Source organism: Propithecus coquereli, unplaced genomic scaffold (genome assembly GCF_000956105.1).
Source record: "Propithecus coquereli isolate 6110/MARCELLA unplaced genomic scaffold, Pcoq_1.0 Scaffold16, whole genome shotgun sequence".
Taxonomy (NCBI): Eukaryota; Metazoa; Chordata; class Mammalia; order Primates; family Indriidae; genus Propithecus; species Propithecus coquereli.
Window position 1 is genome coordinate 11,159,866 of NW_012140524.1, and position 27,494 is coordinate 11,187,359.

General features: G+C 39.7%; 1 protein-coding gene across 1 annotated transcript in view; it reads left to right on the forward strand.

The window, feature by feature from the left end:
* Positions 1 to 27,494, forward strand: part of ST8SIA1 (ST8 alpha-N-acetyl-neuraminide alpha-2,8-sialyltransferase 1) — a 172,929-nt gene that overhangs the window by 62,163 nt on the left and 83,272 nt on the right. Inside the window, exon 2 of the mRNA XM_012640999.1 lies at positions 2,485 to 2,629. Coding sequence (XP_012496453.1) covers positions 2,485 to 2,629 — 145 coding nt within the window. The remainder of the gene's footprint in view (positions 1 to 2,484; positions 2,630 to 27,494) is intronic.

Here is a 27,494-nt window from a genome sequence, read left to right on the forward strand (position 1 = left end):
TCCCCCACTAAAGATATGACTGCCCTGAGCATGGTGATGTTGTAGACAGTTGTGAATTTGATTCCACGCCATCTAACACACATTTTCTTGATAATTAAGAAAACATTTATTAACCTAATGAACTTGAGCAAGTCTCTGGACCTGAGCGTCAGTTTTGTTGTCTGTAAGTTTAGAATAATGTAACCTATCTTGGTAGGTTTTCTTGAGGATGCAAAGAGGAAACAAATGTGAAGGAGATTTGTAAGCCTCCAGGTACTAGGCAGAGGAAGGTGGTGTTATACGGCTGTGACGAACGTTTGTTCTGAATTTCGTGTTGCATTTGGTTGGAGGTGAAAGCTACGGTCTGGTTGGAAACAAGTACCTGGCTTGAGGTGAAATACCTGGGGGCGAAGCTGTGCTCCCACCACTTCACTAGTTATGAGGTGAATTAGTGAGAAAAGAATCTTGAAGCCATCCAGCTCAAGGGTTTCTGTGAGAATTAAGTGGAAAAATATCTATGAAGGCACCTGGTGTCCTGTGGGTGCTTGGCCAGTGTTTGCAGAACATCCCTTCAGGGCAGAGAACGGTAAAAAGGAACCAAAATAGCTGTGAGCAGGTCGCATGCAGGGAGGGAAAAGCCTGGACTCTGACTCAGCAGACATGGCTGCGTGTTCTGCTCCGTGTGGCTCAAGTATTATAAGTCCTGTGAACACTCTAAGCCTCTTTCCTCAGATGTGAATTGGGCATAGTAAAAATAATAATAAACATTTTCTTAATTATCTCATAGGTTGCTGTAAGGACTAAAAAAGTAAAGTATCACCAGACATGGAGTAGGAAATGAAAAGTTTAGTTCATTCTCCCCCTGAATTGAGAGTCATGCTCATGATGATTGTTCTCATTTTTAAAGGTGGCCTCAAACCATGCCTAGGTATTTTCTGTTGACTGAACACAGCGCCCAGGATGTTCTTTTGCCAAAATGTAGGCATGTCACTATACAACGTGACCACCCGTGATCCCGCTGCGTTTTGGGTAGTGAAACGCCCAATAGCGATTAATGAAAGAAGCCGGAAGAGAAAAGGAAGGAGAGACGCAGCTGATGAGAAATGGACCGATGGGCGAGAAGTGACGCTCATGCTGGCAACTTTGCTGAGAGGAAGTCTTTCTTCCTGAGCCCCTTTGTGAAGGGGAAGCCAACAAAGATCTCAAAGAGAAAGCACAGTATGGCCGGAAGAGCACCTCCACCCGGGCTGAGGAGGCCTCCCCTGGCCACCAGGCCTCGGCGGCTGCCACCTCACTGACTAGTTGTACTCACGTCAACAGTGAGGCTGGGACTGTGTGATAATGAGGACAACACCTCACATGTGCTGAACTTTTACTGTGTGCTTTAAAATCCCCCGGGGGTGGTTCGGCCCAGACACTTCACCCAGTAGTGGAGTCAGTCAGGGGCAGAGCCAGGGCTTGAAGCCCGGTACTGCACCCCACCGTCCCCGCTCAGCCCTGAGCTTCTGAACCATGTGTGGCTAGAGATGTCCAAGCTGGCACATCTATGTGGGGCCACCATTCGGCCGTGGTTTGTGTCAGCCGTTCGTTTCATTCGTCTTTCTAGAGCGGGCAGCAGGGAATAGGCTCTGTTGCTCATGAAAGCTCAGTGAGTAAACAAACGGATTTGGCTTTTGACAGACTTTTAATTGGAGGAGCAGATAAATATTGCCCCACAGAACAGTGACAGGAGAGCAGCAGGGTAGCCTGCAAGCTGGACCAGAAGGAAGAGGTGCCCTGGGAAACTGGAGTTTCAGACACTCAGGGAGTGAGGAGAGACCTTCACAAAGATCCCAGTGCCCAGTGGTGCCAGAAACTGCTGAGAAGCCAGACAAAATGACAACCAAAAAGGCCCACAGATTTAACCGTCAGAAGGCAGGTTGCTTGGCCAGTGTCTGAGATCACATCACTTATTTCCTCCTGTTTCTATTCAAAAGGGTTTCCGAGGGGTTGTTCCCTGTCTTGTCCCCAGTTTGGGGCTGTGTACCCTCTTTGGGGGCCAATCTGTAAACTCCCTACTTTATGCAGCTCACGTAGAGTCTCTCCTCACTGAACTGAACCACCTGACTGTTGAGTCAGGATACAGATGCGTTTCTGCTACAGCTGACTAGCTCAGCAGTCTCCAAAGTTAGCTCTCCAAGTCTTTTCTGCATCTGAATGTTTGAATCAATCAGTACATTTGCAACGATAGTATGATTATTTTTGCCTTTTGACATATTTCAGCTGCATCTGAGAGCTGATGTATTTCCCTTAAATTGTTTTTTTTTTATTATGAAATATTCCAGTCATGCATTTGGATGGCTGGAAGAGTGAATTAATAGTAAGTAGTCTAATCACCCTGGAGACGCTGATGCTTCTGTGAGCTCGCACTGAGGTAAGGCTGCACGTCTCTGTGGGAATGACAAGTGAATGAATCTGTTGCTCACTTAACCTGCTGTTCTTTTCTCCCTGTGCTTTCTCTCCTAGGAAACAAATGGAAGACTGCTGCGACCCCGCCCATCTCTTTGCTATGACTAAAATGAATTCCCCCATGGGGAAGAGCATGTGGTATGATGGGGAGCTTTTGTACTCATTCACCATTGACAATTCAACTTATTCTCTCTTCCCCCAGGTGAGTATAGAGTTTGTTGCATTTCGATATAGTTTCTTAAACTTCTTGATGTAGTAGGAAAGGGATAATTGAGTTTGCTCTAACCCATTGGATCTACTTTTCATTTTCTTTCTTCTCTTTTTAATTTTAAATGTTTTCTTTATACCTGTCATGTTGTGTGTGTGAAGAAATCACATAATGTTTTGATGCAAGGGAAGAAGTAGGATGTTGCAGAGTTGCAGTTTTCCTAGCCTTTCTGATTTGAGTTGTGTGAGACTGAAGGAAGCAAGCAGAGAATGTTCAGGGAATTGTGGAATTCTAGTGTTTTGAGGTTAGCTGCGGAATGATCTGGAAGATTTGTGATACTGGAATGTTTTCTTAGGACTGATGTTGCTCTCAGGGAGTGGGGACCATATGGTTGGAAGTTTCCTTCTTAGAGCTCTTGAATGTTAACCCCGTGGTTAGATTACTGCTGTGAAGTGGAGGAGTGGTGGATATGGAGAGAAAGAATTCAATTTGACCACTTCTGAAGTGGTTTAAATAAAGCTTTGCTTACTTAATGTTTTTCTTCTTTGTTTTCTGAACATTGAAATAAAACATTTTCCTGGCATATATCTAGGCAGCAAGTGGGGGAAAAAGGAAATCTTTATTTTAGGGAACCTGAGTTGGGGGAGGGAGGATCTTAGGTGAAATTGCCATTAGGGAAAAGTTGAGAAATGAATCTTGACCTCTTCAAGTTGTCTTCTAGCCACTTTTGGTTTGGCCGGATGATTGTACAGAAAGAGAATTCATGGCCAGAGTTGGAAAGTGGGACTGAACCTTTCATGTATCTCTATTAATAGCCAATGAGTCTTTAGAGGAGAGATCCTATAAAGTTTGGGTACAGATTCTATCAAATCCAAAGTCACACTTTCTATGAAACAGCTCATATTTACTAGCTCATCTGCAGGTGTTTTAGTCTAGTTTAATGGTTTTAGAATGAGGGCTACGTTTTTTAAATTTAAATAGGAAATAAAAGGTTTAATTCATTGCCAGCACCCATGTACTTTCTATCTCTGTCTTCTTTATTTGCCCTTAGGAGGCTTCTAGTGTCAAAGGAAATGACTAAGAGTCATAAAATGTAGAATCGAATTTTGTCTCCATCTCTAACTAAATGCCTTGGATAAGTCACCGAAGCGTTCTGAAAGTCAGCTGTCTCATCTGCGTAATGGACAGAGCAGCACCTGTCCTATCTACCTCACAGAGCAGTGGTGAAGATCAGTTTAGATAATGCATGTCAGTGTACTGTGTAGACTACAAAGCATTATTTAAGTGTTTGGTGTTAATGTGCTGATTCATACTTTGCATCATGATATTGAGAAATGAAGAATATAATTGCATTAGTCAGGTTTAGGCAAGGTAGAGAAATTTCCCTTGGTATTTTTGCCAGAAAGATACTTCATACATGGAAGTAGGCACTTAGAAAAATCACTGGAAGAATGAAGACATGGGAGTCAAGAGGTGGCTCTTGGAATTATTGAGTTCGAGAACCTACTGCTTTAACTGTGGTCTAGGGATTAGGAAACTGAGGTGCCATTGCTGTTGGCATGGCCACAGCTGCCTCCAACAGAAACAGCGGCAGGAAGATGGGTTCCAATTCTCCCCTACTTCCGTATCTTCCTCAAGTGCATCTAAGGGGTAAAGATTAATTTGCATCCAGAACGTTAGTTGCAAAGAAGTCCAGGAGAGGCAGTTTTTAACTATCAAGCTGGAAAGAAGGTGGAACAGAGATTGAGCAAGGCAATCCCCAGGCTCCTCTGTGTACAAAAACTGATACCAACTAGCTATGACATGAAGAAGAAATAAGAAAGCAATCTTCTTTCACAGCTCATCAAACAGAAACATTTTAAAAGAAATTTAAAAGAGGCTTTTTATAGATGAGAGCTTCCAGCCATGCCAACTGACTTCTAACTTTGCATTAGAAAATGGATTTAAAGAAAAGAGATGATTAAAGAAATATAAACTAGCCTCCTATCTTATCTGTCAGTTGCAGCAGTAGGATGGTAGGAAATATTTACTTTTTAAAGTGTGTGCAAATGAATTCTGTGCCTCTTTGTTCCAGTTGCAAGGCCAAGGAGCCATCCTTGAATAATGAAGGAAAAAATGCTTTTTTCCTTAGAGACCCGAAGTCATTACATTATTGTGTGTGTGCACAGTCATAACAAAAGGCTGAACTAATCCAATGAGTAGATTTTTTAGAAAAAAGTTACACATGTATTTTTCTGCTGCGAATCTCAGATGACTAGTCAATTTATACAAATCTTGGAAAACCAGTTCGCGTCACTGAAAACATGGTATATTTCCCCCTGCTCTCACCATATTATTATTTCTTAGTGAAATGTTTCTGGTTGTTATCAGCAAACTGAATTGCTAGTTAATTGACATGCTTCATTCATGTTCCCTGTGGAAAGAAAGTAGCATGTGCCGATGAGGCAGAAATGCAGGTGAGTGGGCCAGGTTCAGTGTTGTCAGTGTGAACAAAACATCCCTTCTTTCCCTGAGTTTCAGCAAAAGAATGCCAAGTAACTCATTCTCTGACTCAGATGATACATCGGTACCTTTGCACTTTTCCTCTAAATGTTCCATATGCGTCAGCCATCAGTATTGTTATTATTCCTTTGCCTACTTTTATCCATTGGTTTTTTTGCTGTTGTTGCCAAGGTGCAGTACAGGAAAGGAGATGCTCTATACATTGCGGAATGTTAACAGGTCCTAATAAGGGATGTATATCCTCAGAAAGAGACTGTTGAAATGCTCTGTACTTTGAGATGCCACATTGAATCTCTTTTATTACAGTAGTTAGTTGCTTCTCATTTGGACCTTTCACAATTTCCTATAGTTTTGTTATCAAATTCATTCAATTCTGCCACATATTCTAGTTATCTACACAACTACACATCTACGTATCAGTTTTCTGAAAGTTCTTATCTGCTGATCTCATTACCTTCTTGTGAGCTTTTGAAGAACAACAAGTTTTTCATTTTTGTGTTCAATGTCATGCTTCCCACTCAATATAAGTATTCATTGCCAACTACTCATGTTTGCCAAGAGGGTTCCCTATGTCCCACTTGGGCTGGACCACTGCACTGCCCTTGCTTGAACCGTAGGGAACCAAGTAGAATATTTTGATGTAGCTATTTGCAGATGTACTTTGGTGAAATATTTGTTGAATATTATTAGGCATGAAAGGCCAAATTTTCACTTTCACATAGGATTTTAAAAATATGCAGTGTGTGTGTGTGTGTGTGTGTGTGTGTGTGTTGGGAGAGGTCAGTGTAATACAGTGCGACCATATGTGTTCCCACTTTGAGAAGGCTACATCCCCTGGGCTGGAATTAGCTCCTTCCTGCTTAGCCAACGACTATCTCTTTTAAGTCTGCCTGGTTCAGTGTTTGCAGGAATTATTGAATAAACTCTATTTTGGCCTAAGATAGATACATTGCTCAGGAAGAGCATAAATTTCCTTGGAAATGAGTGAGGGAGTATCAGGAATGTTAGAAACCACAACTGTGCTGATATAATCTGAGAAATATTTCCTTTTGGTGCAACAAAAACATGGTTGGCTCTCCATTCTCTTACATTGTAATATAAATTACAAACTAGACTAGTCATTTGTCCTCCAAATAGTCACCCAAGGCCATGCATAAAGAATCACAAGGCATCAGTGCACCTCCCATGAACACTCATTTCCAGCTCCCTAGGTTGGTCAGAGGCTCCCTGTTGTGCTCCACTGGGCCTGAACCCACAGTGTCCTTGGCCTGTGGGAAACCCAGCAGGACATTGTAGAGTAGTTTGTCAAAATAGCCTTGTTAAAACGAACATACACATTTTCTTTTCTTCACAGTAATGTGCTTAATAGAATTCTCTGAGCTCCTGGATATCCCTGAGTCTCACAGCAATTTTTTTCCTCCTCATGAAATTTGGATCATGCTATATAATCTACTGAATTTGGTAGTTTGTTTTTTAACTATTAATATTATTATAATCGTTTCTCCAAATACATACCTTTGTGACTGGAGGGAACCTAAGGACAGTGGTGTTTGGTGGGCATGAATCTTTGCCAGACTTTCGTTAGGCTCTGTTGTTAGGCTTGTGTCTGGCTGCTTTATAACAGAAACCTGACCTGTGGGCTTAACCAAATAGATGCTTATTTATCTCAAGCAATAAGTAATTAGGGGGTGGGTAGTTCAGGGCTGGATGATAGCTATATAGTGCCATCAAGCTGTCAGGCTTCTGTCTTCCGATTCAGAAATCCTGAGCTGATGGCCAAGGAACCTCCCAGTGTTGGCCCAGGATCCCAGCAGAAGAAAGAGACAGAAAAGCAAAATTGAACATGCTTCCATGTCGCTGGTCAGAACTGAGTCACACGGGCAGGTCTAACTGCAAGAAAGGTTAGAAGCTCAGTGTTTCAGCTCTAGGGAAATGCACCACACGTGCCAACCTGCACTGTCTGCCTCAATTTTTTCATGGGTTTTCTCTATCTTTATAGCAACTCTGTGCTTGTTATTATTGTCTCCATTTCTTGGATGAAACTAAGTCTGAGAGTGGTTAAATAACTTATTCAAGGTTCCAGAGCTGGTAGGTGGAAGGGCTGGGGTGTGAAACTTGGCCTGTCTGATTTCAAAGGTTTTAGTTTGCTGTCTTGTTTAAAAGGCATGGGTTCTAGTGGATTGGTTGTTCATTCTTATCACTCAGTTACCTGGAAACCATTTTAAGGTTTTTCACTTCTCTTATAAGAATACCTTTATAAGAAGTGGAAACATTTCTTTTGCAGCTATTTGGAAGAAAAAAATAGAGTGTAGATATGCAGGCTACAGGATCCTATACAATACTGCAGTTTCCCTTTGAAACTGTAGTTTCCTGTGCAATACTGTAGTCTCCCTTTGGCTTTGAGATCCCCAGTAGCCCATGTTGAAAGGAGAAATAAGAGCAGTTCTGTTATTTTGATTTTCATAAAGGAGAAATCCAGGTTCTCAGAGAGAAGCCAGATTATTCTTTGCACATTGCTTTTTTGTTATAGGAATCCAGAACGTGGTTACACTACTGTTGAATAATTCACCCTCTTTTTCTTGAGTTAATTTTGACACTAGAGAACTGTACAGGGTAGAATCTAAAGATCTGGCCTTTCTATGATACCATTTATGGTCCCAGACAAGTCATGTAACCATTCTCAGCCTGAATTTTATAATTTGCAAATTGGAACAGTTAATACCTGGTCTTCATATTTCAGTATTATTATGAGAAACAAAGTTAAAATGAGATAATGGATGTAAAAGTGCTTTGTAACAAATGTACTGCACACCATGTGATGATAATATTACTGTCATTATTTGTCTAAGCATTTATGGACCTAAACATTTCCTTGTCATTTTGGTAATGCCGGGAATGGATGGGAGAAAACAAAAACAAAAACACTTCCAAAAAAGGGGTGAAATCAATTTCAACAGAACAATTAAAATAAATCTGTTGAGTCTGGGATTTAGGGAAATATTATATTACTATAAAGTATTAATGGAGAATGCTACAGACTCTGCCAATTGTTCATTTGCATCATTATATTTGGGTAATTATTATGATAAATTAAAAGTACAATGTGAAATAAGTTATTAATTTCCAGTGAATTAAGATTTTGTATCTGAACAATGGATTAATATCCACTATTCTTCAAATTGCTCTGTAACTGAGAAGATGAGTGTGGATCATCACAGGCTGTCCAAATATCTGTTATCTTCATAGGGAAAAGAAAACACATGATTAAAAGTGAGGTAGTATAATGGAGTAGCCCAAAAAACAGCTGAAGGTAAAACTTGTTTTTCACATTTAGAAATAATTAAATGTTAACACCTTTCTCTAATAAAAATTTTCAGGTTGTCTATGTTTGAGAATAAAGTGAAAAATAAATGTAAGAAATGATCTATCTTGCATGGTGTAGATCTTTCTAAAGTACTTGACAGTCTGTAAAATTTAGTACAAAGACTGATTATGGTTCAGACTTCTCTAGCTTCCTGGGAATAATTGAAAAGAATGCACCAGTTACCGCTGAGTCAAATCTCGTCCGGTAGGTCTGATGGGAGTGATAACTTTTCTCAGGAGATGTTACTGTTCCATATGATAGTTTATTCTTAGATTTGGTGGCACAACAGGGTTTTTCCTGCAGAAAAAAGCTGGTATATCTTTATTTTTTTTTTTTTTGTTGGTTTCTTCATCTTGGTCCTTCTTACCGGCAAAAGTCCAAGTATAGAAAGGAATTTTCATCCTATTTTGATTAAGTTTTGAGCATTTGTTTGGATACTAGGAAGCCTCCATTTCATTTCTATTAATATGCTCATTTGTAACTGTATTAGGATTCTATTAAATGAATAAAGATATATTTGATTAATTTACAGAGAATATCATATCAACACTGAATTTTCTCTGGGTTAATTAATTTGGTCAAGGAATCAAGAAGTACAGATAGGTACAGAGAACTGTTTTTAATGTTTGTATCTGTTCAAATCAATTCACTGTTTTCCTTCTAATTCATTATCTTCCTTCCATTAATTGGCCTGAAATTCTTAGATCATAGGTGAGATAGCACAACATTCTTGTTACCACTCTTGGCCTGTCTAGCCATACCCTGTTAACTTCAGAGTTCAGAACTTCTGGGTAGATGAGAGACCTATCCTAAAGCTAGACTTGCCCAACAGGATGGGGGAAGGGGTGGGGAGAGGATAGGGGAGTGGACATAGCTGTGGGGGCTAAAAGAAACTCCAGCCAATGGTCATCGAGGGGTGTTTCGATTCTCACCATAGGACACTGTTGGCAATAACCAGAAAATAATAAGGAGTAACATGATATGCCAATAGTATGCAGAACTCAGAGATCAGAATGGGGATGGATAGAGCTATACCCAGAGATCAAGATAAAACAGCATCGACTTCAAGTTCCCAGTCTCTAAGCTGGAGGTTTTGGCAACTGGTAGCTTCCAGAGGTACTGACCTCTGAAGGCAGGGCCTCCGCCTTCTAAAGGCTTGGGGACTGATCATTTATCATGGTAGGGACACGAGTGAACAAGCAGAGGTTCCCAATATTGGGGTCAAAATTAGGGACTGAAGTGCAGTTACTGGAACTTGGTGTGAGCTGGGAGGCAGGTTGGGGATCTGGAAGGGCAGCCAGGGGCTATGTTTCGGAAGTAAGACATAAGCCAGGTTGCTACAGCCAAACCTCAGAGCTAGGGCTAGAAGGGAAGTACAACTTGATGGTAATTCCCAGGGCTGTGGGTGACCATCCCCAAATCATTCCCCTAAAGGCCAAGACTGACCCATGCCTTGCAGGGCTCAGTCTGAATCTGCAGTGACCCAGCTGTAGGTTCAGGATATATATGGAGGTTGAGAATTAGGCCTGATAAAGCAGTAGAATTTTTCAGACAAAACCCTTAGGTTTTGATCCTTTCCTATGTCTAGCCCTGTGGAGGCCCACAGCACAGAGGGAGCAAAAACTAAGTGGATGGAGGGAATTTGGGCCAATTGTTAATTAAGAAATTATAGTAGCAGCTTCTCAGAAGAATAGGTAAGTGTGTAACTGTGGTGAGAAAATTTAGGATAGATGGGACATGGGTCAAAATCTGCTAACTATAAAGGACCTAGAAGTGCTTTTTGAGGGTAAGACAACATTTTATACTCCAAAAATTATTATGCATAGGATTTTTCTTGCTAAATATTATTTTTCCTCTATACCTAGACTCAGAGCTTTTATAATTTTAACTCTTTGCTAAGAAAAAAAAAATAGGCGCTGAGAGAAAGGCAGTTACAAATCAAATTAATTTGGTAATCGCTTTACCTGGGGGGAGTCTGTTCTTAATAAAACACTGGCTAACAGCCCTGTATAAAACATGTGTCATCTGATTATTTTGCATAAATTTTTCTGTTTCTGGGGTTTACTCTGATTTCATATACATCTTGGGTCTAATCTGCTATTCAGAGGATAGCATATTCACAAAGTAGTGCTAATTCTGGAGCCAGAATTCATAAATTTTCTAGTTGTTTTATCTTGTTATAGCCTGATGTAGACTTTGACTGTAACACCCAAGGTCAGTAAGAACCGAAATAACTACAGTTTGCAGGTGCTGCCAGATGCCTGACATGGAGATTGTTTGAGGACTTTTTTAAAACCAAAGGCCAGTGATATTTGTGGACACAGGAAAAAAAAAACAGTACTTCTATATGAGCCATAAAACTTAACTGTAAATTGAGAATCTGAAAAATACAATCAGAAATTTAAAATAAGGATTTGGTGCATCAGAAATTCCCTTTCACATTTATTGGACTTACCACAGAAGCTCATATGCCCTGCTGCCAGCACAAATATCCTTTCCCCAAATTTTGATGATTCTATGTAAAATAAGTCTTCAGCCATTCATTCATTAAGTATTTATTGAGCAACTACTATGGTGTTCTAGGGACTGCCCTAGTTCCTGGGGAAATAATGGTGAGTAAAAATAGGATCAGTCCTGCGCCCATTGAGTAATATCCTCAATGTTGCATACATAGGTTCTTTACCTTTGATGTGTTCCAAGTTAAATTCTGCCCCTCCTTCCTGCTTTTCTTCTATTCCTGGTCTCAGGAATGACACTATCATCTACTCAGCCACTTGAGCTGGACATCCAGCTATTATGTTTGAATTTCACTCTCCAAATGCAGTTTTATTTCTTAAATATTTTTTGAATCCATTCCTTCTTTTCTTACCTCCCTGCTGCTGTGTTAGTTCAAGGCTATCTGACTATCTGGACTAGTTCAAGAGCTTTCGAAAAACTTTCACTATTCTAAACTCTCCTCCCTAAAATATCCTCTACCTCACCACCTGCCGCGCAAACAAGAGCAAATGGCCAAACAGCAAACTCAACCAAACCAGCTGGTGCAGTGTTCATGGATAAAACACATAGAGAAGGACAAGTAGCAGCTAGCAGATACTCTGTTGTCTTTTCATTATTAAAACTGATGAAATTCTAGACATTCTAGAGTCGAGGAAAGGGACCCTGAAACTTGCCTGGGGTTTTTAGTTGTCTAATTAGGAATGCACCAACCCCCTGGTGTGATTCGGAGACTGTGATAGAATAATATGTTCTAAGATGTGGCAGAACCTTGGCGTTGGCCTGTTTTATCAACTCAGTGTTTGCAGATAGTGGAAAGCTGGTATAGCCGTGATTGGTGACAGGGTACAAGTCTTGCACTTACAGTTGAATGACAGAGAGATCCAGAAACAGCGTTCATCAGCTATGGTTGGGCAAGAGCTAGCCTCTTCCCTGGCATGATGGGAATACTGGGATCCATGCCGTGCTACTGACCAGGCCTGAGGGCCTTAAACACTGGGCCCCAGCTGGTTTCCATGAAACCTTATAGGAGGCCACTTGCTCTTCCTGTTGGCAGGGGATCAACGTTGGACTTCGTAGTCATTCCTGATTACCACCTATAGGATAAAGTTCCTACCAGGTCTTCAAGATGTGAATTCTCTGAGAATATAAGCTAATATAAGCTTATCAACTACCCCCCACCTTCTTTCCCCTACACCTCATTACTTTATACTCCATTATAATTAATAGCAAGTGACTTGCATTTCTCAAAACAAAACAATCATCCTCTGAATGCTCTTTGCATTTGCACATTCTGTTCCCCCTGCCAAGAATGCCCTTCCTATCCTTGTCTATCTGATGATTTCTTGTTTATCCTTCAAGGCTCAGCTAAAGCACCTTAATTTCTGTAAAACCTTCCTAATTCCCTCTTGCAAATCTTAACAGCCCTAGCATGTTGACTAAAAATCTGTTCTTTTCTCCCACAAATTTGTATATATATCTGTTACTGTAGTGTTGAGTAACAATCATTTGTTCACATGACTGTGAGCCCCTTGAAGGCAGCACCTAGGCTGGCCCTGGCACATCACACAGCAAGTGATAAATGAAAATGTGCTAAACGAACAATAGACTGGATGGCTATTCTTCCAAAGCCTTTGCACCCACATGGCATCAACCTAACTCTTTTGGAAGGAGATGCTGCCTGTCCTAGAGTAACCCAGGATCAGTCCCATGCAGGCGACAGGAAAGAAAGGAGGAAAGTTCTGGGTGTTCACGATAATAGGTGGAGTGTGGGATGGTGATCGACAGTTGTACTCTGAGTGCTCAGAACTTCACCCTAATCTTGAGATGAAAAGATCATACAGTTCCAATGTCGGGTCACAATATTGGTTCTGGACATGCAGTTATTTTATTTTCGTTTGATTTGCTGTTCTCACTCACTTTTAAGGCATGTTCTCAAGAAACTGTTATTGGATGAAGTCGAAGGACATTTCGATGTTAGTGAAGATAATTTCTTTCTCTTTCTCACATCCATTCCTTGTTTTCCACCATTGCCTTTACCATCCTATTCCAAGTGACAATGACCTCTTGCCTAAATTTCTACAAAAGTCTCCCCACCCTCGTTGGGCTTCTTGTATCTTATGTGGCCTTCTCTCCAGTCCACTTCCACATTGTAGCTTGAGTTTTCTTTTTAAAATGCAAATAAGATCATGCCATCACTTTGCTTAAAACCCTTGGTTGTCTTCCCATTGATTTTAGAATAAAGACAAACTCCTTAAGGCCTGGCCTCTTCCTGTGGCTCCAGTATCCATTTCCACAGTGTTTTCTCTCACCCTTCACACTTTGCCTTGCTGGCCTTCTTTTAGTTCCTCATAGACACTATGCTGTCCTTCTGTACAACTTTTCAACACACTATCTCTTTGCCTGGAAGACTCTTGCCTCCTCTTACCTGGTTAACTTATGTTTATCGCTGGCATCCTGTTGGAGCATCATTTCCTTGGGGGAGCTTCCTCACAGCACCAGGTGCCTCTCATTTGCAACTTCATGTTCAATTGTGTAAGTATTTGATTCAAGGTTCTTTCTCGCACTAGCTGGGAAGCTCCCCAGGGATAGTGTTTAATCTGGGGGGATAGGGAGAGATAGTATATCAGTTCTTAGAGTCGTGCCTGGGATGTAGTAGACAATCAACAAGTTTTAGTGGAGTGAACACGTGAGAGAGTTGAGCTGCTTGGTTTTGCTATATATAATCACCAAGTGTGTCCTGGTAGACCCACAGCCTATGTTTTGGTATAAATATAAAGACTCAGGCTTTGTTAATGGAGAGTGAAGGGGAAAGTCCTCACGTTGGAAGCAGTCAGCTTGAGAAACCTCAGATTGACTGTCACATACTGAAGGCTTTAGAGGTGACCATGGAGAGAGTCGAACAGGGTTATACTGAGCCCCTTTTGTTACTGTGACTCTGTGTCACCCTTCTGTGGTTAGGCATCAATACAAGTCTCAGGTGTTGCAATGAAACCAATTTTACAAGACACCATAATGGAGAAATTGCTGCTCATTCTGAAGATTGAAAATCATAGTCAGAGATGTCAGCTCAGCGGGCCTCTGCCCTCCCCCATCCAGAACTAAATGGCAGAGAGCAATGAGGGAGCAAAAGCTTAGCTGGCTCCTGGATCTCTTCCCTGCCGGGAACTGGCGTCCCCAGGCTCTCACCCCTGTGCTGGGGCTTTGGTGCTCTTTCTTTTCTTCATTCTTCTAACCAACCATCAGATATTCCTGTACCAATTTCCCCGCAAAATGAATGAGTGGGATTTGTATTTTGAAATCACTGCTATTATAATATCACCATCTTGGAAATTAACGTACTGCCTCCCTGCTGGTTTTCAAGTTATCTTGGCCCAGCTGCTGTAGAAAAACATTTTGTAGTCTTTGTAGCACCATGGAGCCAATATGTTTAGGAAACAAGCCAGTCGATACAGCTCCCAAACAACCTCTTGCCAGAGACAGTAATCATTTTTTAACCCCTTGGAACTCTAAACAGGAAAAAGGTTTCAGCCAGGTTAAAGACACTAGACAGAGTGTGTAGTGTGGGCAGTTTGAACAACCATCCTTTTACTCAAAAACGTTGTGACTTTTCTGGAATTAGTAAAGGACATAAATTAAGTAATCCCCGAAGACTCTTTTTAGATTATAATCACATTTCAAGGAGATGGCCTTGTAAAAGAAGTAGCAAAGTGCTCTGCAATATTCAAAAGTAAGAATAAAACAGGTCAAAAATTACAAAGTAAATTACAGTCATTAAGTTCTTAAAGCATTTTATAATTTCATTGCTGACCTTTTCTTTTTTGCATTATGAACAAATACAGGCAAGGAAGGATTTAGAAGCTGAAGATTTGGGCTTAGGGAAATAAATATTTAGAGGTAAGGATTTGTAAGATGTGAGGGCCAGGAAACCTTGGGGAGGAAAGGCAAACTATTATCGCATGAATAAAAATAGTGGTAATTAAATGTCATCGGTTCTGTCATGTCTTTTAGAGAGGGTACCTGAAGGAAACATAAATTTCACATTTTAGGCATTCTGTACTTTGGGAATCTTGATGTGTAGAAACCTTTCACTTTTTCATATGGGTTGAGAGAAGACATAAGAACAGAGGAGGGGTGCAGCGCAAGGGGGCGGAGAAGCCAGTGTACGGAAGAGCGCATCAGTAAAATTACATAAAACAGGGAAGACACTAGAGCAGTGTGATTCTTGGAGCTTTCATAGTTTAAAGATATTCAAAGCTAACATTTACTGAGTGACTTCGAAGTTCCAGACGTGGCACTTTTCATAATTATCATTTTATTTAATTCTTTCAATGACTCTATGGAGGTAGTTTCTTATATTTCCCCCTCACTCCATTTCGTAGATGAGGAAGCCGAGGCTGGGAAAGGTTCAATATCCATCTCAAAGTCGCCTAGTAAGTGGCAGAAAACTCTGATACTATAATTCGTGTGAATAACCATTTGTGACTTGGGTGTCATTTCTATGACATGGGCACTGAGAAGATGACTGAGGAATAATTTAGATATTTTACATGTATAAATACAATTTATATATGTTATTGTTCCATCTCTGTGAAGTTTTTTTCAATTAAGGTGTACTTGAGAAGTGTTAAGGATTCAATTAGCCAACCTCGAACTTTCTGTTGCCAGTGTTTCTTGTGGGCTTGGCATTATGTTTAGTACACTTGAAAGAAAATCATTCCAGCCTCAAAAAATCATCCTGTTAGTGCAGGTTTTTTTCCTCATTGAGTCAGTTAAGGGATATGTGAGCCAAAAGGTTCATGAGAGCTACTGCCGACGAAACAATCAAAGCCTCATTTTCGTGAGGCTCCTATTGGACAGAAAAAGGAAATCCATGTACCTATGGGAAATGCAGAAATAAAGAAACTACCCTCCCTCATGTGAAAAGCTGCCACAATTGCAAGAGAGATGGGATAGCAATGAAGAGTGGATGCAAGTGAATATGGCCAAGTAAATAGGGGAAAAAAAGACATATTTTAATGAAGTTTCAAGTGTTTTCATTTACTAATTATGACTCTATGGCCATGTGTGCAAATAAAGCCATAAATAAAGCTTGTAACTCCTACAAAAGTTTCTTAACTGAAGCATATCTGTTTAGAGGAAAAATTATATTGAACGTATTTTTACCTTAATTCACTGTTTTTATTTTAAATTAGAAATACCAGATAAGTTCATTTGGATAAATTAACTCAATTCCCCCAAATGTAACATTTTAGGTAAAATGTCTAGGAAATATTAATAAGAATCTAACATGTTAGAGAAAACCTACCAAAGAGTGGATTGATTATGTTTCTGTAGTTTGATTAGATTTTGTGGATACACTCTACAACGGTAGTTTGTTGAGAACTGACTATATGCTAGGCTCTTTGCTAAATGTTTTGCATTCAGTATCTGATAATCCCAACATATGATGCTCATATTATTGTCTCCATTTAACATGTAGAAACGGAGACTAAAGGATATTAAGTGACCTGCTGAGGATTTCTCAGCCAGAGTCTGGTTTCCAGGCTGTGATTTCAAGTCATGATTAAAATTGCGGAAGTCAAAGTCTGCAAATTTAACCATTTAAACTGCACTGACCTTTTCCTCTCAGATTAAGTAATACATCATAAAATGATTACAATACAATGAAGTCTCTCCTCTGGCATGCCTGAAATATCTGTAATAGTATATAAGGAGATTCCCATTGTGTTTTTCTTATGGAAATGAATGCCACTCGGTTGCTAATTTCCATTGATATGATCCAGATTGTTTCAAGGAAGCCAAATGAGGAAGTGGAGACATAGGTGCTCTCAGGCACACTGGTGCCAATGAGCCTGGTACAGTTTCTCTGGTGAGTAATTAAACAGTATTAAGTGTATCAAAAGCCTTACATATGTGCTTATCATATGATCCAGCAATTCCACATATAAGGATTTATCTTAAGGAAGTAATTGGACAAGTGCTCAAAGTTATGTGTATCAGCTCAGTAACAGCAGGAGGAATTCTATGTGGAATGGGTTAGTGATAGACAGTGATTGTGTCAGGTTTTAGTCTGAAACTGTTGGTTCTTGGCCCGCTTATGGCGGAAGAATGACCAGACACTCCAAAGTTAGGCAAGCACGAAAATGAGGTTTATTGGGGAGAGAAAGATAGGTTTATAGGGCAAGAGCAAGATATAGGTTTACGGAGCATGGTACATATGCCACAGATGACGACCGGACCCATTGTCACAGCAAAGGGAGAGCCAAAGGAACGGGGCAAAAGAGAGAGTGGCTATGGTCTGCGTCTTATTTTATAGTGTCCAGATAGGGACCTCCCTTGTGGTTCAGAGGTCACCATGGAACCACTTTGATAAGACAGTCGGGAGTCACATGACCTGAGCCTTAACTATGCATGTGGGTTCTAGGTCACTTTCTGGACTTTATGGTACCCATGTGGCTTGGCCCATGTGCTAAAGAGTTCTCTGCATTCTTTTACAGCTGGCACTCCAGTTTTGATTGGCAGATTTGTAGGGTATTCCCTCCTTCCCCAGGTATGGAGAATCAGAGTTGGGCAGGACCAAGATGGGGGCAACAGCACCCACTTTCGTCCCTAGGAGACCCAGAATCCCTCACTATCTACCTAACAATTGTATTACAAGGGCGTCTTGAAGGAGCTCTTTTACGGTGCTTACCATAAAATTAAGCAGCCTTTATTGTCCACGTCAAAGGAGAGAATAGAGTGTGCTGTCCCCACCTTGCCCAGCTACCCTCTGGGATCTGCCACAGTTCAAAGATGAGTATAACAATGTTGCTTATCATAGTGAAAAATGGGGAACAACCTAAAATCTTCAACATTACAGAATTGGCTAAGAAGTGAGCCTGGTATACAGTCAAATACGATGCTGATATTAAAATTCTGATGGAAAGATATCCATAATGTCTTGTTAAATAAACACACATGTTACAAAGGTATGGATAAGATGATCCCATTTTGATTAGTAAACAACTGTTTAGGATGAGAAGCTGAGAAACCACTGTGGGTAATATCTGAATATTACTTAATGTTATTTTGAAAAGAAATTATGGAGACTTTTCAAAAATCCTTTGGACTTCTCTTTGTCACTTAGAATCCTGAATTTTTCACCAACTGCCTTATAAAAAAACCTCTTATTTCATTTGAGCCTAGCAAGGAGAAGGGACTCGCTCCCGATCTTTGGATTAAAGTTCCCTAAAACATATTTTCCTGCATCTTTCTGAATACTTTAAAATTTACACTCATCTCTAACTGCCTACTCTTTGTATAAATGTAAGTCTGCTAGAGCCCTGTCTGGTCTAGATAGGATATGAAAACTGGCTACTAGCAAGCCAAATATGGCCTTCAGATTTTGGCCTTTATTGTGTAAAAAAGTCATTTGAAGTATATGCCAACATTTAAAAACTAGGAGATTTCACATTAAAATCTGGATTTTTTAGTGTCACTTAGGGAAGAAAAATCAGACTATCTGGCACCCCTGGCTCCCATGCCAATCCATAGGGTATGAACAGTTCCTGATTCTGTTGATTTGGTCATGCGTCCTTTGTTTGCCACAGTCTACAGCACTCCTTATTGCCTTCCTTCCGCTCATTTATGTTACCTGCCTGAATGGTATAGGCGTTTGATTTTGCAACTCCTGTGCGCTAGACTCTAAAAGAATCTAAAAAGTTTATCTGTATATCATTTAGCAATTTCCTTAACCTTTATATCAGTGGTCTGAAAAAGTGAACAAATTTGCTCCATTTGCTTAGATTCTTGGCATTTCTCTAGATGGCCTGGGTATGGATTAAATCAATCAAAGGAAACATCTATGTGCCCACTATCGTAGGCTTTGAGGACCCTAAGAGTTACGAGACATTGTTTATACCCCTGTGGGGCTTAGTCTCCATTTGTGAGTATACAACACAGTAGCTAGTAAAGTGGTTCCAAATAACAAGTGCCTAGAGTGTCTGGTTAACAGGACCGACAGTAAGTGCTGTAGGTGTTTCTGTGGGAGTAGGCAGGATGCGGATGCCAATTCCAGAAGATGACGTTGGTCAAGGAAAGTTCTGGGAAGGAATACCTTAGGTTGTATCTGAGAGTTGGCAGGACCTGGTGGGTCACAAACTATATTGTGTGTGTGAACCGTATAAGGGAACTTCAGATTTCTACGGCGCTACCTGAGATTCTATTTCAAGAGGGCTGAAGTGGGACCAAGCATGTGCATTTTTAATGCACGTTCCATGTGATTCTGCTATATGTGGGCCGCACTGTGGAGAAAGGGTACAACATAACCCAAGCAGGTCGGCTGAAATAAGTAGAGGTAGAAGCGTGGGTGGGAAATTTAGAGGCTACAAAATTCAACTGATTGGCACTTGTGTGAGGGAGTCCTGGGAGATTATAAAGGGAGGAATACTAAGAAGAAAGGGATGTTCTGGAAATTATTTCCTTTGTTTTTATCAGCAAGAAAGTATGACAGATACTACTTTAGAAAGTTGGGGAAATAAAGCAGCAGCAGCAGCAGCAGCAGCAGCAGCAGCAGCAAGTTGTTCCCCAAAAGAATATTCCCTGCTTGATTTCTTCATCTTTCAAAGGAATATTAATAGAATAGTTATATATGAGACAATCAATGATGGGCATGCTTTTTTTAAAAAATGCACATAATAGTTAATTAGCAGACAATTGATTCTGGTTCTGCTAGTTCAGGTGCCTAATCAGTTAAATTGGATTAACAGTTTAGCAATCTGTTGCATTAGTGAGTAATTGCACACTATTTATAGCTGAACACAAGTGGACGTCCTCATTCACAGCACCTTTTAGTGGAACAAATACTGAACTGAAGTGAAGGGTTTTTGACTCAGCAGCTTGTATAGTAACTAGTATATGGTTGGTTGGTACTCAAGCAACTTGTATAGTGACTACTATGTGGTTGGTTGGTACTCAGTGAATACTTGTCCAATGTCCTTAACTGAAATTTGCTTGATGTTTGTGGTTCTTCGTTTCTGAAAAAATTGTTTGGTTAGATTAGTGGTTTTCTATATCATCACATTCCTTAGGGGGTGTCTAAGTGTCACTCCAGAAATAAGAGAGAGACCAAGAAAAAATGGGGGAGGGGCACCCACCTCTACTTCAAACATTATCTTCTCTTTAGTTTTTCTATATTTTATTTTCAAATGGAGGTTTTCTGCATATGACCTTGTTTGAGAAACAACAGAAGCTTCCATTTTGAAATAAAAAAATAACATAACAACAGTAAAACTTTGGAAGTCTCTGAAGTATTCAAGAAATGATTTGATTCAATTCCACATGTTTACCAGCCACTGTGCGTAGCTTTAATATATCATTCTCATGCCTTGCCGAACATAAATGAGCTCTTGTCTACCTGAGTTTTTGAGCATTCTTTGCACTTGTAGGGTATCTTATTGGACACTGTGCCTACAGACACTTCACCGATCTTAAGGTTGAAAAATAGTTTGGTAGGTAGGTAACAGAATAGGGAAAGTAGGAGGAAGCAGAGACATTCTAGCAGCTTTGACAAAGGTAGGGAGAGAAATTCAGGCTGTGTTTGAGGAAACACAGATGAGTAAAATGGTGTGGAGGGAGTACTGGATGCATGCAAAGATAATGTGGTAGCAGAGAAGAATGAACAGGAAGTTTGGGGTGTTGGGTGGGTCCTAGGTGGGTGCCTTAATGAAGATGCCAAACATTTTTGTCTGCGGGTAAGGGGAAACATGGTACATTTTTTAGTAGGAAGTGATTTGTACCAGCCTTTGTTTTAGAAGCATTAGGATATGAGAGTGAAGGACTGATGATGGGTGAGAACTAGAAGCCAATTTATAGTAATAAGTCATTAAAAAAATATTTACGTTAAGAGGAGAATAGAAGAGACTCCACAGAGGTAGGTGTTAGGGTGATTTGAAGAGAGAGAGGGAAGCAAGAATGACTCTAAGATTTCCTCGCTTGTGTTGCTGAGAAAATGCTGGTCTACTAAAAATAAAAATAACAGTTATTGATCATTTACCTTGTGCCAGATGTAACTCATGTAATCCTCACAACTGTACAAAGTGGGTACCATTATTACAAATGAGAAGACCAAGGCACTAGAGTTAAATAACTTTACCATGGTCACAGGGGAAACATTAAAACGAGGGGTCAGATGCAGGCGGGCAGGATACAAGATGCACAGGAAGATGTGCTTTCTGTATTTAGAGAAAAAGAATCCTTCAATGGTATTTCCAAGGAGGGAATTGCAAACACAGGGTCTAGCACTGGCATGAAGCTGAGTTCCTGCTGCTGCTGCTTCCGTTTTCTGCTCCACTCCTGGTTGGCCACTACCTGTGAAATGTTGCATTAATACATGCTCCTCATATTTCCTTTCCATTCCACCATGAAAAAAGAATAAAACCCAACAGTGTTGAGGACTTTTGAAATGTGGCCAACGTGTGGCCTAAAGTATAGGCACAGCCTTTGTCACTGCTTTGGCATTCATGGGTCAGAAACAACACCGGTAACAAATATCAATTAATTGGAAATTGACTGTGAAGTACTTAATATGTATGCTGGATGGTCACATGAACTGATGCTATATGGGATTGTATCCAGAATACAGAGCATATGGGACACATACTAAATATTCCTTGGGATGCTTAAGTGTTATTTTTATAATGGGTTGAATAAGAAAATATAATAGGCAAATAGTACCCAATATATTCACATCGGTCAATTTCCAAAGAGACATCTTGTGTAGAAAGCATAATAATACTAATGTTATTAGTAGAATGGGGAATATAAATCTTAGCAGCAGCTTTCTGGAAATTTGTTTTCATATAATTGAAGAACAGTTAAATATCCTTGAATGGTAGGGATCTGCAAATATTCCGTAATTAGTACTTATACATATACATCCCCAGGGAAAGTTTTGGGTAATGTTTTCTTAAGGGTTCAAGAATTAAATATCTGTAATGAGAAGCATTTTTTTTTCCTCCGAAATAAATGAACTAATTACCAGATAGTTTCATCGTAAAAATGCTCATGCACGCAAAGTAAGAAAACAGCTGAAATTTTAATTTGAACTTCCAAGGGGCTAGTTAAATGACTGAAAAAGCAAATGCATGTTAGCTTACTTACTGGAAAGGACCAAAGCTGCATTTGATTCAGCTGCATCTTGTCATCATTTTGCTTGTTTAGCTGGGCACCATGTTTGCTAGGAATTCACATGTAGGAAGTTGCCAATTCCTTGGCTGAAGTCATGAAGCAACTGGGGTACAGGGATAAAGAGATGTGCATCTGAGGAGTATTGTCGGAGGGTTGGGGGCTTAATTGGTGCACTGGTTAGAATGTAATTAGGTCCTTGAGCAGGGCAGTGCAATTAAATATGTCAAGGAGGGCATAATTAGGTGGGTGGCTGAATGATGTAATTACATTCGTAAGAGGGGGGCTATAATTAGATGCAAGGCAGGGGTGTGTATTTAGATGCCAAAGTTGAGGATATAATTAACATATGGGCAAGAAATTAAATTATGTGTGTGGGTGAAACACAATTATGTGTGGGAGTCCATGTGGGTATGTGGGTGAGGGTACATAGAAATGAATGGGTTGGAGAGCAATTAGATGTGTGAGTTGATGTTCTTATGGACAAAAACTTGAGATTTTCATCAAAAAGGGCAAATGTGTTTTGATATAGTGACTAATAGCAGGTGGCATGAAGTGACAGCCTTTCAGACCACTCTGAAGACTTGCAAAGCAAAATCTGCTTTTCCAATATGATTGAGACCGACATCTAACACTGATGTTGATTCTTAATTGTGGTACTTGTCGCTGTTCTAAATACTGAGTGGCTAGATGATTTTTATAGATTTAAAACCCCATTGTAAGACAAAGAAAACGTGCTCCCTCTTCCTATCAAAGAGAAAAGACTTTGGAAAAGATTACTAGGGCAAACAAACAAACAAACAAACAACAAACACAAAACCCCGCTATCACCACCACCACCAAAAAAAACTCACAAAAAACTCATTTTTCTTTGTATTATCAAGTATGAAGATGAGCACCACTTTTAGTTAAAAGAATATTACATAAACTTGCATGTGTAACAAAAACACAAAACTTAGTTATGGTAGCCTAATTATTTTAAAGTTCGAAAACAATATTTACTCATAAATAATTTTGGCATTCTCCCAACATACAAAAGCAACAAAGAAGCAAATGTAGGCCGCAGATAAAAGAGGAGCTAGGGAGTGGTAGAAGAGAGCTAGAGGAAGAATAATCAAGGGCAAGGTAGGTGAAAAATTATTCAGTGCATCTGAAAGACTTCTATGGAAGCCGTGAAGGATGTTAGGAGTTATAATAATAATCCAGTACATCCTGTATTAAATTTAAAACATGGAGTCTTCTTTTGCCATCTTCAAAAGCAAGAGAGCATTTAAAATATTGGTTTATTGCTTCATTGTTGCAATTAGAGATATTTAATTGGCTACCAGTCTGATTAATCTGATTCGGTCTAACACTCGGTTCTCTTAGACCCTGGAGCCTCAGGGCCTCCTTAATTCAGTTCAGGGCGTGTCAGCTCAGACACAGCTCCACTGTCGAAACAGTCCTGGTGGATTGCTGCAGGGATTAGGAACTTTTGAGATTAAAAAAGGATCCAAAAAGAATTCAAGAAACCTAGATTTAAGGTTATTTTTTATAACGTGGATGTAGGGACATCACAGCCTGCCCCCAATCTTTGGTCCTGCCCTTAACTGGTTCTACAGAACATTTTTTATTCTTAGATTCTGATTTTACATCAATACATCATGCTGACTGATATTTTCAATTAGAGAGATGCTTCAAAGGTGGCCAAGTGGCCTCTTTACAAAATTGTTGTAACTTAATTTGTAATCAGAAGTGTTTTTTTTTTTTTTTTTTTTGAGACAAAGTCTCACTCTATCAGCCAGGCTGGAGTGCAGTGGCGCACTCATAGCTCACTGCAGCCTCAGACTCTGGCCTCAAGCAACCCTTCCTCCTCCTCCTCCCAAAGTGCTGGGAGTACATACAGACATGGGCCACGGGGCCCAGCTCAGAGGCACTCTTAATAAAATACTGTGTATTTCTGTGAAAATAATTATCATAGCACTGTTTAATCCAGTTCTCTACCTATTAAGTGTCTTACGTTTTTCTTTTCCTCCTTGTACTTACTACTTTCTCCCCTCCCTCCAAGACCAGCTCAAATGCTACAATCAATGGTTTATGGTGGGTAACTCAGGTGCTTATAGAGGTAAAGTAATTATCATTCGAGACATCTGGTTATGTCTGTGGGCTGGAAGATGAATAGGTACCAGGTCTCCTTGTGCCAGTGGTCAAGGTCAGTGCTGGTGCTGCTGTTCCAGGTAGGGGTGGAGTCCCAGCTCAGTGGCTTTGTCCCATCCTGTGGATGACACTGAAGGGGAGGAAGCTGTGAGGCTTCTGGTTTTGCAAATGACTCTAGTAAATAAGCTTTTTTCATTTAATTATAAAAACCATTTGGGGATGCTCTGGTACTATTTACATATGGCATGAAAAACAGGGTTGAATTTCTTTAGATTTTCATAGCATTCTTCCAGAAGTCATATTGTCAGCTGGGAATATTTTCACAATTGGCATCATGGTTTGTTTTTGAAAAAGTCTTCCAGCCTGTAACCTATCTTTTTACCCTCATTCATGGCATAAAACATCAAGACCCCAAATTTTGTTTGCCTTTTTTAAAACCTTCCTAAGATTATCTAATAGAACAGAAAGCTCAGCTACTTTTCTTATGCCTAAAAACTTCAGATGTCAGCTTAAATGTCACCTCTTCAGAGAGATTTTCCCTATCTTTATAGCACTGTGCACTTTCTTATCCCATTTGTTCAATTCTGTTTTTCTGGTTAGAGTGTAAGCTCCGTGAGCGGGTCCATGTCTGTTTTGTTCACCATCCCACTTCCAGCTTCCATGATAGCTCCTGGCCCATAATGGGTGCTCAACAAATAACTGTTGAATGAAAAGGCAAATTAGGTATCAACTGTTAAGAAGAGGAACAGGCGATGCAGCCTGTGGAAGATAAGCATAAGGAGTACCTTGCAAGCAAGATTCTGAAAGGCTTTATTAACTGACTCATATTTAGAGTGACATGGGTCGTATTTGTTCTTCAGAGTTGGAGATTTATATGTATGTGTGTGTGTCTGTGTGTGTATCTCCATTACAACATAAGAAAGGCCACCTTTAGTCCAGGCACTCCTGAGAATAGATTAGATGCTTGATGTAAATTTGCTGAATAAATAATTGATAGAACAAATTTTTGATCATCTAATCTGTGCTTAGGGATATAGAGTGTCAAATAAAAAAGATATCATACTTGTAATGATTCCTACAAAAATGTATTAATACATTTTAAAACTCATGACTTGATAGAAGTGGTAGATACGTCCTCAAAGGACCAGCGATCAAAAATATTTTATCCAAAGTCTATATAAACCTTTGAAATTGGAAATATCTCACATAAAGGTAGACCGCATATTACAGTGGTCTAGCAGAATAATGATAATTTTCCCCCTAGGGAATTAAATTTTACTAGTATATAATAATGTATTAACATCATATATTTATGTGGGACTTCAGAGTTTCCTAATGATGTTCAATGCCTCAACCTTGTTTTAATTGTCATGATCGTCCTGGGAGACATGTGGGATGTTTATGATCATGGCTGATTTCTAGTGAGGCCCTGAGAGGTTGATGGGCCTGGCACATCAGAGCTGAATCCAAATGCTTAATATAGTATGGTCATTAAGAAAATGGCCATTAACACACGGAACAGTTATAGGTGAAAAAATTTGGACAAAGATCCATAGGATGAGTTAGTGGCTGAGCAAGAGCTAAAAACATTTTTGAGCTCATCACTATAGTTAATCTGTCTACTCTATCCTTTCAGTTGGAGCAGATTCTTTAAAGGTAGCAAGAGTTTTATACTGTACTGTATTCTCAGATCAATAAATATGTTCTTGCATGGGTACAAGGAGATACACTTGAAAAGACAGTGTGCAAAGCCTTAATAAAAATACTCTCTGTTAAAATCATAATATTCCTGTGGCAAGGGATGACTAACATTCTTTCTATGTAGTATATCCAAAAAGGAGAACACCTTGTTCATGTGTCATTCTGGAAAGCATTGGCCATTACCAAGGTGAGATATTCCGTGTCTAAAATAGGATAATGAGAGTATTATCTCAATTACTTTAAAAAATCCATAGTATTTTCTCAATTGAGTGTTTTTTCTGTAAAGCTTTGATGTGCTGTTATTGTTCACTGATGTATTTATCAATGCCCAGAGAGTGCACTCAGGCACTCAAGAAATATTTATTGAAAAGAAATGAAATTGCTTGTTTGAGGGCTGGCAGCTGACAAAATGAAAAAGGAGCAAGTAAATGTTATTAGAAAAAAGTCAAAAATGGCATCGTTTTTAATTCTTGGGCTTTTGGGGGGAGTATTTTAATAGTGTATGGATATCATAGTTAAATTTTCTGCCAGTAAAATTATTCTTAATTATTAAGATAGACTTAGATAAGTCACTGTTTTACCATGTCCCACAAAAACCATGAAATCTAAGCATTTCATGGCTTGAACAAGTCAGTGAACTCTGCTGGAAGGAGGAAAGAAAAAAGGGAAGGAAGACGAATGGACCACCATGCCAGTGGCTTGCTGAGATGCTTTGAGTATGTGATCTCATAATCTCACATAATCCTGTGCAATGTTATCCTCCTGCAAAGATGGGGAGCAGAGTGCAGAGGAGTTTGACAGCCTGTCCACAATCCCATAGTTCCACAACTGGGAAGCTGGGGGGTAACATTTGTATCTAGGTCTATGTTGTTGCTGCTGCTGCCTCCCAGATATGCTTGTTTTGGGTCCATATTCTTGCCAGAAAGCCTAGAATTGCCAATACACCGGGTCCAATTAAGAACCTCTCTTTAACAACAACAAGAAGGGGGTTTTAAGTTGGCTTCTATAAATAAAGCAAAGTAAATATTAATATTAGTCGAGGATGAGTGAATTCACACTTTTCAAATAAACTATATCCAAATAGATATGCAAATATACACGTACAACTCACTGAACTCTGGTTTTTGTCCTTACTACTGAACCAAAACTGTCTTTGTCGAGGTCACCAGTGACCTCCATGTTGCTAAGTCCATTGGCAGTTTTCACTGTTATCTCACTTAATTTATCAATAGCATTTGATGCAATTTTTTTCCTTCCTTTTTGAGACACTTCTTTTTTAACACATTGACTGCCACACTAGAAAAAAATTTTTTGTTCCTTGGGGCCACAGTGTTTTATTATGAAAATAGAATAAAAACTTCAAAAACAAAATGATTCTATCTAATTTAATGAAAAATTCATATTTTTTTATTGTTTTCTGTGTGTGAATTATATGCAATTAAATTGTCAGTATTAATTTTAACAATAAGAACATCAACAAGCAAGATTTTCACCAAC